This window comes from Engraulis encrasicolus, chromosome 10 (genome assembly GCF_034702125.1).
Source record: "Engraulis encrasicolus isolate BLACKSEA-1 chromosome 10, IST_EnEncr_1.0, whole genome shotgun sequence".
NCBI classification, from domain to species: domain Eukaryota; kingdom Metazoa; phylum Chordata; class Actinopteri; order Clupeiformes; family Engraulidae; genus Engraulis; species Engraulis encrasicolus.
The window spans coordinates 5,159,589-5,173,209 of NC_085866.1; the positions used below are offsets into that span (position 1 = coordinate 5,159,589).

The 13,621-nt window shown below is 45.3% G+C and overlaps 1 protein-coding gene across 1 annotated transcript in view; it reads left to right on the top strand.

The window, feature by feature from the left end:
* gpkow (G patch domain and KOW motifs) overlaps positions 1 to 13,621 on the top strand; it is a 35,960-nt gene that overhangs the window by 15,095 nt on the left and 7,244 nt on the right. Inside the window, exons 5-7 of the mRNA XM_063207920.1 lie at positions 5,211 to 5,415; positions 8,899 to 9,031; positions 12,515 to 12,773. Coding sequence (XP_063063990.1) covers positions 5,211 to 5,415; positions 8,899 to 9,031; positions 12,515 to 12,773 — 597 coding nt within the window. The remainder of the gene's footprint in view (positions 1 to 5,210; positions 5,416 to 8,898; positions 9,032 to 12,514; positions 12,774 to 13,621) is intronic.

Here is a 13,621-nt window from a genome sequence, read left to right on the forward strand (position 1 = left end):
GGCTGTGACAATACACTCAACTCACGATTTAGTTGATATCACGATTTATGACCTACGGTTCGATACACCCCACAATTTCACAATTGCCAACATTATAAAATAAAATTATGAATAAAAACTATGATAGTGTATAGGTAGAATAGGTAACAAGAGGCTACTAATGATTTAAAAAAGTTTAAATATAACAATGATGATTATTTGAAACTGATATCACCTCATATCATATGGTTGTCTTCTGGACTAATGGGTAACAAAACTTTAAAAGGGCGTGTCACGATACGGTCTTCTTTTATCGCGATACAGTATTGTGATTCTGTGTTTCGCGATATCTCAGTTCGATTCAATATCATTACAGCCCTATTTCCTTACGCTTGTTGTGGAGGGGAGCTAGTCTGGGATTATCAAGGTCACAATGTCATCATCATCTTTGTAGTGCTCTCTACACAAACACGCTTCCATCAGAGTTTCCCCCCACTGAAAGAGCTCTTGGTTATAGACAAACTCTTCTGTTTGTACTGTAGAAGGCAAGGCGAGGCGAAGCAGATGTATTTATACAGTATAGTGCATTTCATACATTTAGACTTTGTGGCAATGTTACACAACTGTTTTTTAAATATGGGTGGGGCCGGGGGAATTTATTCCTTAATTTGATAGGACAGTTAGAGATGTTGTGACAGGAAGTGAGTGAGTGAGAGAGACAGTGGAGGAGGATCGGGAAATGACCTCGGGCCGGAATCGAACCCAGTTCCCCGCCGCGACAGTGCAGTGCCCTACTGTCTGAGCCACGGCAGGGCCTATGTTGCACAACTTGACAGTTTAAATCAATGTTTCCCAACATTTTTTGTCTTGTGTTCCCCCAAGCCTTTTCATTGTGCCATGAGTACCCCCTAAGTCAAGTTGTATATCGCTTTCTCCATCCCAATGTAACTAAGCTCCATATGTTTGTTAAAATTACATTTTTCCAAGTACCCCCTGCAGTGTGCTCGCGTACCCCTAGTGGTACACGTACCCCTGGTTGGGAAACACTGGTTTAAATATTAGACCACCACCACCACCACCCTTGTTATTTGTCTAACCCAGTTAGTTAAGCTCTGATCTGAGGAAGGGTTTAAATTGGTTCATTGGCAACACGTCATCCAGTGTCTAGGTGGCAGGTAGCACGTCCTCATTGTGAATCGATGCGACTTTTAATTTCTGCTGACTGATGGCTTTGATGTATTATTACCCCCTGCCGATGTCACACTGTCAGCCTGTTCCCTTTGTCATCAAACAAAGTTATTGAACAGCCAGCAAGAAGAGTCAAAAGCTGCGGCAGGCAGGACAGGCAGGCAGGCGGACAGTCAGACAGGCAAACAGGTAGACGGACAGACAAGGAGGCAGGCAGGCAGGCAGGCAGGCAGACAGAGAGGCAGACAGCTAGACAGACATGCAGGCATGCATGCAGGCAGGCAGGCAGGGAGGGAGAGAGACAGGCCGGCAGGCAGGCAAGCAGGCAGGCAGGAAGGCAGACAGAGAGGCAGACAGACAGGCAGGCAGGCAGGCAGGCAGGGAGAGAGACAGGCAGGCATGTAGGCAGGGAGGGAGAGAGACAGGCAGGCATGAAGGCAGACAGACAGGGAGACAGGTAGGCAGGCAGGCCGACAGACAGACAGACAGACAGGCAGACAGACAGACAGGCAGACAGGCAGGCAGGCAGGCAGGCAGGCAGGCAGACAGGCAGGCAGGCAGGCAGAGAGACAGACAGGCAGGCAGGCAGGCAGACAGACAGACAGACAGACAGACAGACAGACAGACAGACAGGCAGGCAGGCAGGCAGGCAGGCAGGCAGGCAGGCAGGCAGGCAGGCAGGCAGGCATGGCTCCAGTCCAGTGTTTTCCTCAGGCTGCTTCTCATGTCTGCTGCCCCAGGGTGAGGAGCCTCATTAGGGGATAGATGGGCCGCCTGCCCTGCCCTGCACGCCATGGAGGCTGTGGAAGGCTGATGGAGGGAGGGTGATGCTGCAGTTTTACCTCTCTGGCTGTTGGCTTGGCTGGCTTTGTGGCTCGGTAACACGTCCAAGAGTGACCGTTACAAACAATCGATTGCAGTTAATTGATTATGAGAGGATCAACTGCCAACCATTTCAATAGTTCAGTGTTTCCCATACATTGAGGAAACTATGGCGGCCCGCCATAGTTTAAATTTGGCCGCCATAGTTTACGAAAATGTAAAAAAAAAAAAAATAATAAAAAAAAAAATAAAAATTACTTTTTTTTTTTTTTTTTAAACGATATCCGTTTTTGTTAAAAACGATTTGAATTACGATTTTGAATTTCCTTCGCATTTTCCTCCTGGAGTAAATACATCCTATAGACTCTGTATTGGTTAGATAAGTAACACAGTAACCACGGTAACACAGAATGAGGGGAAAGCATTAGGAAGTGACCGTAAGGGTATTACAGTTGATTCATGTGTGCACACGTGTAACATCGGGTGAGTAACAGAACATGTGCGCAACGATGCGTTATGACACGCCGATATGCGAGGATCTTCGTCCAAATCGCTACTAGTCGCATGCATCATCGCTAACTGCGTTTACATCGCGTGCCGCGTGTAAGGGAAATGTTAGTTGTTGACATGTATGGAATTCACTTCAATTTGTGCTGTTTCTTGTTCCAGTTGTGGAAAAAACGATTGGCCAAACTCACAATAGAAAGCCTTTTCTGTGCTACTGTCCCAGAGAGCTGAGAAAAAAAACCCTTCACAGAAGAAGTCACTCTTAACAGGGGTGTTAACCAATCCAATGAGTTTTCTCTCTCTCTCTCTCTCTCTCTCTCTCTCTCTCTCTCTCTCTCTCTCTCTCTCTCTCTCTCTCTCTCTCTCTCTCTCTCTCTCTCTCTCTCTCTCTCTCTCATATTAGCCTACTATTTACCCATAACAAATGGTGAATTTCTGAGCCCTTTTTAATTTGTAGCCTATACCACTGAAGGCATGATAATGCTTCATCATATTTTAGAAATAGGGCCTATGTGCCTTTTTATATTCCAAATGTTTATCATTTAGAAATTGTTTCAGTTGTTTATGACTTGTGTATGACTGAAATTATCTCTGCATACTATCAGTGCTGCATTGCTTTGTAAAGATAGGCTATTCAACACACTTTAAAAACACACTGAAAAGATACGGCCATAGTAGCCTTCTAAAAACATTTTGTTCATAATAATGGTGATTAATAAATGGTGGTCTTACATTTTCACACTGACATCCTTAAATTTGACTTGGTAGGTCACGGCAGACCATCAACTTCAAAAGTAGATCTTGGTTAAAAAAAGGTTGGGCACCCCTGCTATAGAGAGAACCACAAGTGCTTGAAAGACAGGGATCAAAAGCCTAGTCAAGTATGTTGTAGTTTACTTGGGTTTGGGAGCAATTTAAAAAAAAAACCTTCAGAGAAGGGACAGTTGGGATGAGTTTACTAACACTCCCTAGGCTTTGTTTTACAGTTGTAATGAGTTTGGTGACAGACCTTCATTGACACAGCAGAGGAGACATCGGGCTGCATATAGAAATTAATGTGTAATGAATGTGAATATAGACATAAATGTGTCATATGTTGTTCAGGAGCCCTTTTAATGGGAGGAATTTGGAAAAAAACTGGCCCTGTGGACCAGCACCCCTCATGTAGAATGTGTACGCCTACAGATATGTGTGGGGGAAAAAGGCATAGCCTACCCTCTAAGACCCTTTTTATCTATGCGTTAACAATTTCATACAGTGCTCTTAAATTCTTATCTCTGCTCCTATTTTGTTTTATTGTTTCCCAGACCCCTGCATGAGGGACGAATGAAACTGTGTTGTAAACAGAAATTATTCACTGTACTGCATTTTTTGACAATGACAATGTACTACTATTATACAAGTCATGGGTAAAATCTTATGTAGCCTTATTCCTCAAAATATAAATGGCTGAAATATAGGCCCAGGCCTACAGTTTCTCCATGCGCCAATGTCATACTGTAGTCATTGTTTTGCCGTTTTGCATTTACGCTGCAAGAATACAACCTGCACCCCCCCCCCCCCCCCCCCCCCAAAAAAAAGGCCCGTGTGAGAAGACCCACCCCCCCCCCCCCCCCCTCACCCGGACAAAATACACCCCGGCTGCCCCCATAGTTTCCAAAATTTCTGTGGGAAACACTGTAGTTGGTTGATTGGATACCCTAAGCAGGAAGACTTTTTTTTTTGCTTGTTTTCAAGAGTTACATGTGTTACAGTCTGATTTTGTTTTAATATTTTTATATTTATATTATCTATATATATATGATTATGTCTTCTGGTGCAATAATCTGAATGTCTTTTCAGTGTTGATAAGTGAAAAGGTCAAATTTGGCAATATGAGTTCCAATGAGCAGCATAGTTGCAAAATATACCCTAACCACCATCCTATACAGTGCTCCTTTAAATCCCATGCTGAATTTCTGGTGTAATAATTCATTCATATCCCATATATTCACACCTCTGGGTTGGATGTACCAAAGCTGCTGCTGTTTATTTGTTTGTAAGGTGTGATGTGCATTTGTTTGCTGTGGACTTGACAGCTGTCACTTGCTTTATGAAATTGCCTGCAGCTCTCCTGTGCTTACCGGGGCTTTCTTTGACAGTCCTCTATTATGCCCGGCAGTAACAGACACCTACTGAGGCGCCACAAGGTGCTCTTCATCCAATCATTGAGCCAGCCAGAAATGCAGTTTAGACATCTAGGTAGTAGGATGGTCTCATGAATAAACAATTTTTTGGGGGGGTGGGAGATTTGGATTCCGGTCATTCCGACTCATTTTTTTGGGTTCTGGGATTGAATTACTGGGGTGGATTTAGAAAATATTGAAATGTCTTTATCGTGTTTGCCTATGTTGCCTGCCTGATAGGAAGTCTAATGGACATTCTTCTCACTGTCTCTTTCCGACCCAATTCTCTCTCTCTCTCTCTCTCTCTCTCTCTCTCTCTCTCTCTCTCTCTCTCTCTCTCTCTCTCTCTCTCTCTCTCTCTCTCTCTCTTCTCTCTCTCTCTCGCTCTCTTTCTCTCTCTCTCTCTCTCTCTTTCTCTCTGTCTTTCTCTCTCTCTCTCTCTCTCTCTCTCCCTCCCTCCCTCTCTTTCTCTCTCTCTCTCTCTCTCTCTCTCTGTTCTTGTCTGTCTTCTTCTTCTCTCTCTTTCTCCCCCTCCCTCTCCTCTTCCAGAGATGTGAAGCCCATCGAGCACCAGCTGCGGCCCAAAGGTTTGGGTCTCGGCGCCGACCGTTCCCAAATCCAGGACCTGGAGCCCGGCAAGCCCAAGCGGCCGCCCAAGCCCGGCGAGGAGCGCAAGGAGGACGAGCAGCTGGTCCTGGGCCCGGGGGCCTGCGTGCTGGTGCTGAGCGGAGCACACAAAGAACTCTACGCCAAGGTGACCCCTCCCACCCCTACATCCCTTCCATCCCTCCATCTCCCCTTATCCCACCAACCCAAAGAACTCTACGCCAAGGTGACCCCTACACCAACTACATCCCTTCCATCCCTCTATCTCCCCTTATCCCACCAACCCAAAGAGCTCTACACCAAGGTGACCCTAAATCTCCTCCATCATTCCCCTCCTCTTACCCCACTCCAAAGAACTCTACGCCAAGGTGACCCCTCCACCCCTACATCCCTTCCATCCCTCCATCTCCCCTTATCCCACCAACCCAAAGAGCTCTACGCCAAGGTGACCCCTCCACCCCTACATCCCTTCCATCCCTCTATCTCCCCTGCTCTTATCACACCACCCCAAAGAGCTCTACACCAGTGATTTTCAAACTGTGGGCCCAGAGGGTATTCCAAGTGGGCCTTGAAATCATTTTCCAAAAAAGAAAATAATAGTTGTGAGTGTATTGCTGTTGATATTTCAGTTTTAATGTGTATTGGGTCAGAGGTGGGCCCCAAACATTTCTGAAAAATTCAAGAGGGCCCCAAGTTCAAAAAGGTTGGGAACCCTTGATCTACACCAAGGTGACCCCTCCATCTCCATCTCCTTCCTCCCTATATCATTCCCCTTCTCTTATCCCACCACCCCAAAGACCTCTACGCCAAGGTGACCCCTCCATCCAGTCTCCTCCATCTCCTCCAACTCCTCTCCTCTCCTCCACTCCTCTTATCCCTCCCTCCATCCCTCCCCTCCTCCATCTCCTCCATTCTTCCCCTCCTCCCCTTATCCCTCCATCCTACCATCCCTCCATCCTTAAAGTGATACTGTCCCATTTTTGGAAATAAGCTTATTTTACACCTCTCCTTGAGTTAAATACCGGTAATAGGGTTTTACCGTTCTCCTGTACTTTCAACCGTTCTCTGTGTATGGCAGTGCAAATTTTACCTCCATGCTAGCAGTTGACATTGAGTCCTATGAGACCAGCCGGCGGCTAACTGGTCTCATAGGACTCAATGTTAACTGCTAGCTTGGAGGTAAAATTTGCACTGCCATACCCAGACAATGGTTGAAAGTACAGGAGAATGGTAAAACCCTATTGTTTAACTCAAGGGGAGTTGTAAAATAAGCTTATTTCCAAAAATGAGACAGTATCACTTTAAATCCTTCCCCTCCCCTCTCCTTATCCCACCATCCTACCATCCCTCCATCCTTAAGTCCTTCCCCTCCCCTCTCCTTATCCCACCATCCCACATCCTCCTCTCCTCCATCTCCTCCATCCCTCCACTCCTCCACTAACATGTGTCTCAGGGGAGAGGGGCTGTAAGGATGTGCTGCCATACGTGTCCTCTACTGACAGATAGGGAGGGCGCTCAATGGTGACCTTATGATGGCAGGTGCCATGCAAACCGCAACACTCAAAAAACATAAAGGGGACACCAAAACAATGCAATGCAACTCAAAGTCAATCCTACTTCAGTGATACCAGCCTGTCCAGTTACGAAACAGCCCTAATTGTTAATGAATGTTGCCTGCTGTCGTGCAAATGGGCAATGTGTAGAAATGAGATGGTGACTAAAATATGCCTCAAAAATGGTTTTCCGTCTGGTGATGTCACAGACCATTTTTCCTTTTTCCATCCTTTCTGTCTGAATTGATGGTCACTTGTGCATGTTGACAGTGTGTCACCTCTGGAGGTATCATGAGGCAGTGTACACCACCCACTGAATTTGCTCAGGGTAGTGCTACTCATCCAAGATAGCACATCAGTGTACATATGACAGTTTGCCGATTATGGCTGGTGTGCCTGGGTGAATTTTCAGTGATGGCGATACAATTAAGACAGTTCTGGGTGTTAGGAGTGCTATGCAAACTAGATGTGATTTGTATTGTGATTGTTGCTGCTGGTGTGTCTGGATGGATTTTCAGTAATGGCAATGCTGTCTAGTCATTCTGGCCCAGAACTTCTGGGTGATGGAAGTGAGATTCAAAATAGATGCGACTCTGCAGATATGTGGCTGGTATATCTGGATAGTTTTACATACGCTCACAGGCGAGATTTAATGATAAGATATTTCCTTATGATAGAAGCATTGCATTATGATGGCACAATGCCATGTGTTTAAAGTCGTTTTTGCCTGCAGCTTGTTTTTTTAACAGCAACAATTTCAAGGCGTTTTAAGGCACACACACAGACCTTCAATGTAATTGCTAGCTAGAGGGGTCAAAGAATAGTGTTTCCAGGCTTCTTCTGGGTATTAAAATGTATTACAAGGCTTTAATCGCCATTTCTGTCATTTAAAATATGGGGCATTTCTTAAACATAATTAGCCAATTTGTTACAGCATAAGAAAAGGTCAATTATTTTGCTTCACAACAGACTCTCTCACAGTGGTAGGTGATGAGCCTGAGGAGTCTTTACCCCAAAGGTCCTTTGAGGACATAGTCAGTGTTGCCAGATGAGGCTGATGATTTCCAGCCCAAAAAATGCTCAAAAACCACCTAGAAGCACAAAATCCCGCCCAGTTCTATTGATTTCTATGGCAAAAATTGGGCAGGTTTTTCTGCTAAATGCCATTTTTACCCGCACACAGCCATCCTAAGCCGCCCAATTGGGCGGGAAACAGTCCAATCTGGCAACACTGGTCATCGTGTTCTCAGCTTCCCATTATATCGACACTGTGGGCCATGAATCTAACTAAAGTGTTCTATAGAAAAAGCCAGATCTTTCTGTAGCGTAATAAACTTCATTGTTTGTAATGTGTCAGATCTACTGTATATAGAGGAAGTTTTTAACTTAAATGTTATTGTTGCTGTTTGTGTGTTATTCGCTACGTTTACATGAGACATTTAATTCCGAATTAACACTTCACAATTGGGAATTAAATGTAAGATCAAAGTCAACTCGAACAAACTATTTCATTTGGAATTAAAAACGCCATGTAACTGTAGCCATTGTTTGTTTCGAGGTCCCAGTGGCCCTTTTCCTTCTGTCCTGTTTGAGTTCATTGTTATCTGGGCAAAAGGGCAGCATGTTTGGTGGAGGAAAGTGAAGTCAATGTTTTTTGACATACAGATCGGAGCGCTTTTGTCTGGGAGCATTTGAACCGGTGTGTATTTTGATCTGTTTGGCTGGTGTGTCTTTGATTGGTCAGCCTAAGGTGTGTGTGCCTGCGTGCTGGTGTGTGTGCGTGTGTGCGTGTGTGCGTGTGTGCGTGTGTGTGTGTGTGTGTGTGTGTGTGTGTGTGTGTGTGTGCGCGTGTGCGTGTGCGTGTGCGTGTGCGTGTGTGTGTGTGCGCGCGCGCGCGCGCGCGCGCTCCTGTGTGTATGTGTGCGTGCGTGCGCGCGCGCGCGCTCATGTGTGTATGTGTGCGTGTGCGCGTACGTGTGTGCTCCTTTGTGTCTGTGATGGACACTGAGCAGCTCAGACAGCTGTAACGTCTTCTCTCCTCTCGTCTCGTCTCCTGTCGTCTCGTCTCCGTGCCTCAGGTTGAGGGGGTGGATCCAGACAACGCTCGTGCCGTGGTGAAGCTGGCCATCGGGGGGAACACGGCCACCATCAGTCAGCACTCGCTACGCCTCGTCACGCGCAAGGACTACGAGAGAAACAGCAAAGACCTCAGTGAGTCTCAGACAACTCTTCCGTCCAATACAGACATATTAGAAACATGCAACATACTATACCACAAATACAACATACTATACCGCAAATACAACATACTATACCGCAAATACAACATACTATACCGCAAATACAACAAATAACTCATTGAGTTTCATATCCAATACAGACATATTAAAAGCATACAACATCCTATAGCACAAATACAACAAAGACCTCAGTGAGTTTCATGTCCAATGCAGACATATTAAAAACATACAACATACTATACCGCAAATACAGCGATACCTCAGTGAGTTTCATGTCCAATACAGAGATATTAAAAACATGCAACATACTATAACACAAATACAACGAAGACCTCAGTGAGTTTCATGTCCAATACAGACATATTAAAAACATGCAACATACTATAACACAAATACAACAAAGACCTCAGTGAGTTTCATGTCCAATGCAGACATATTAAAAACATACAACATACTATACCGCAAATACAGCGATACCTCAATGAGTCTCAAGTCCAACACAGAGATATTAAAAACATACAACACACTATACCACAAATACAACACACTATACCACAAATACAACAAAGACCTCAGTGAGTTTCATGTCCAATACAGACATATTAAAAACATACAACTTTACTACAAATACAGTGATACCTCAGTGAGTCTCAGCCTGCTAGGCTCTCAAACGCAGCACCTAAGCCTCTCAATCCAGTACAGCAGTTTAGTAAAGTTGGAGGGGCCCCAAGACAGTTGACTCCCCTTGCCAGTTTGGTTATGTTTTGTATGCCAACCCCAAATTTGGTAGTACAATCACAAGAGCTGCCTATTTACATGGTACAGCAGAGGTGGGCAAACTGAGCCATTTCATCTGGCCTGCAGAGTCTTTACAAATAGACAACTTTTAAATCCAAATTCATATGGTCATTCAACATTTTTAAACTGGCTACCTAAAATAGGGGTCTTGTGAACTTAAGATTGACCAAGTAGTAGTAGCTACATCTAAGTATATTTTATTATAATGTGCAGGAATGGCTAAGCTGACACGTTACATGACGTCTGCTTACACTTTCTTACTATTGACACAGGCGAGTTGCCTGCGACACCTGGCCCTTAGGTCAATATTCTACACCCAATGTGGCCCCTTGGGCCAAAATAACTGCCCACCCCTGTAGGTACAGTGTCAACTTTTTCAGCCAGACCACTATCAACCTTTGTTAAGCCTTTTGTCGCTGTTTAGTTCGTCCCTTTACCTAAATCAGCCACTGCTACTGCCCCTCACCCCAGACACATTCTCACTCGTGTTGACCGGTAAACAGTGGAAAAGTCAGTTGGAAGTCAGCCCTAAAGGCGACCAACAGACTGCTGATGTGGAAATATCTCCGTGATGACATATTTGGTGCATCACCATTACCTTGTTTATGTTTATGGCTTGGATATTTATGAAAAATTAAAAAAAAACACCTGGAATGTTCTAGAAAACAAGCTCCAAGACCTTGGGTGAAGGTCAAGCTGAGTTTTCAAGAATGATGTTTTTCAGTATCAGCTATCGAGTTGAGCTATCAAACCAGTGCAGTGCGGTACAGTACAGTACAGTACAGTACAGTAGACTACATTACAGTACAGTACAGTACAGTAGACTACATTACAGTACGGACAGTTCAATAGAGTACAGTGCATTACAGTACAATAGAGCAGTGGTTCCCAACCTATGGGTCGGGACCCAGCCTATGGGTCGCCAAAGATCCACGGGGGGTCGCGAAGCCCTCTTGAGTTTTAAGGGGTTTCATTTTAATACCATATGTAGCCCATGTTGAATAAATGACAAATGCATAGAAGCAGCAAAATTTAAGTGCTGCATTAAACATTTATTCTGTTTTTGAACAAAGACGAATTGAGGAATAAAATGATGACTAAAATGAGTTTTCGGAGGAGACAGAGCGTATCAAGTGACTTCCTCTCATGCGGGCACTGGGTCACCAAATCTTACAATAGTAAAAACATGGGTCCCTGAAGAAAAAGGTTGGGAACCACTGCAATAGAGTACATTAGGCCTACAGTAGCAGTCCTAGCAGCGTTAGGTTAGGGCAGTGGTACCCAAACTGGGAGTTGGGCCCCCTAGGGGGGTCGCGAAGGTACTGCAGGGGGGGGTCGCAGAAAGAAGGGACTTCAAATGAAAACAGGGAAAACGCAGATTATTATTTACCAATTTAACCATAAATTGGTTAATAATACTATTCACTTATATGGGTAATAAATGTATTTACTTCTCTTGTGAGTCTGAAATTAAAATTGAGCATTATTAGCAAATAGTGTTTGCTGTATAGAGGGGATGGGGGTTGCGGAAATACTTATGGCAAAAAGTGGGTCCTGGCAGAAGAAGTTTGGGAACCACAGGGTCAGGGAAACACTGTTGTTTTAGATCAGTGGTGGGGAACCTTTTTCATTTAACGGGCCACTTCAAATTCATCCGAGGGCCGTAAAAGTCCTCCAAGGGCCGTACTATGAACACAAACTAGGATTTCCCCCCGCACTTCAGCCCTGTATTGAGGGCAGCCACCTTTAAAACAGACCCCACCTTCTCTAGGTCTCCTGAATATAACTTAATTGTATTGCAAATGTATTTTATAAGATTCTATTACTATTATTCTATTATTAATATTATTCTATTACATTAACTTTGTGAAGCACATTGAGTTGCACCTGTATATGAAATGCGCTATATAAATAAACTTGCAAGCGGCCCTCGAGACATAGGTTTCCCACCCCTGTTTTAGATGATGTATTTCAGCTTTGGGTGGCACAGGACAACAGAGCAATGGCCCTCGTTGACAGGTGACATATGAGCAGGTAGCAGGTAGACGGCCTGTCTGTCCACAGTTGGCCGTTGCAACCTCAAACAACTAAACAGCACCCTGCAGGCTGCCCAGGCTTGATTTTCCACGAGCACACAAACAGCAGCTGTCAGGGTGTACACATACAGACACACACACACACACACACACACACACACACACACACACACACAGACACACACACACACAGACACACACATACACACACACACACGCACACACACACACAGACATACACACACACACACACACACACACATACACACACGCACACACACACACACACACACACACACGCACACACAGACACACACGCACACACACGCACACACAGACACACACACACACACACACACACACACACACACATACACACACACACACACACACACACACACACACACACACACAGACACACACACACAGACACACACACACAGACATACACAAACTGCCAAACTACTTCCAGTCCAGATAATTTACTGAATTGGTGCTTGACATGATTAGAGTCCCCTTGTCCTCGCCTTTCCAACTTGATGAGTATTTACACAGTGATGTAGTTGTGCTCAGTCAGAGCAATTTACTAAATGTTTTTTTTTTCTGTTTATTTTGAACAGGTCGCCTCAGCAAAGCCCACAAGGAGAAGGAGAAAGAGAAGGAGAAGGAGAAGGAGAGGGAGAAGGCTCGAGAGCAGGAGCGTCTGAAGGAGAAGGAGTCTGTACGAAACGGCAAAGACGACCGGGCGAAGGACAGAGACCGCGAACGGGACCGAGACCGAGACAGACATCGAGACAAGGACAAGGACAAGGACAAGGGCAGAGACCGGGACCGAGAGCACAGAGACGACCGCAAGAGGAAGCACCAGGACTCAGATCGGTAAGCAGCTCAGGCCGGACGGTAGCCTCGTTATCACCAGATCTAGGGTGCGTTCCAATATGCGACCTTGTGTCCTCCACTGTTTGTGCTTGTGGCCTCGAACCAGGAAGTAATACGTCGTGATGACATCACTGACAATAGCATTATATTTCGATATCTCGCAAAAGCTCAATTGTAAAGACATCTTCTCATTTTCAAGCAGGATGATGCATGAAGAATAGTCCCCCAAAATTGTTTTGGCTAGGCTGACAGTGGGGAATTGTTTTCTCCGGAGGCGGGGCATCAGCAAAACGTGAGGCCACAAGCCCAAGTGGAGGACGCAAGGTTGCATATTGGAATGCATCCCTAATCACAAGTGAGATAAGGTTTTGGCCCTACCATGAAGCTGACGGTGGGGCACGCGTCTGCTCTGTTGTCGACCCGGGTTCGATTCCCCCTCCAGCTCAGATCCCTTGCCAGCCCTTCCCTGTCTCTATCTCTCTCAGCTCACTTCCTGTCTCTCCTTCACTGTCCTGTCTGATAATAGACCCGTTCAGAGTCAACGTCCTCATGAATGCGCGCGCATCGTTGACTCAAACACACCACAGATAATGTAAGAATATTACGAGAGACTCCACTTTTCTGGGTGGTACTGCACTCTAGGGGGAGTGCAGACTCCACTTAGAAAGAACAGGCTTGCTGCGCTCAGAGCCGTATCTCGACAGCGACCACTAGGAGAACTGCAGGCATGGGTAAAATCGGGAGTGGTGATTCTGTATGTAATACTAGGTGACAGTGCAGACCCTAAGGAGAGAAAAACTGCCGTTCTGAAGGCTGTTCCAGAAGCATAGGAGATGTTTGTTGTTACA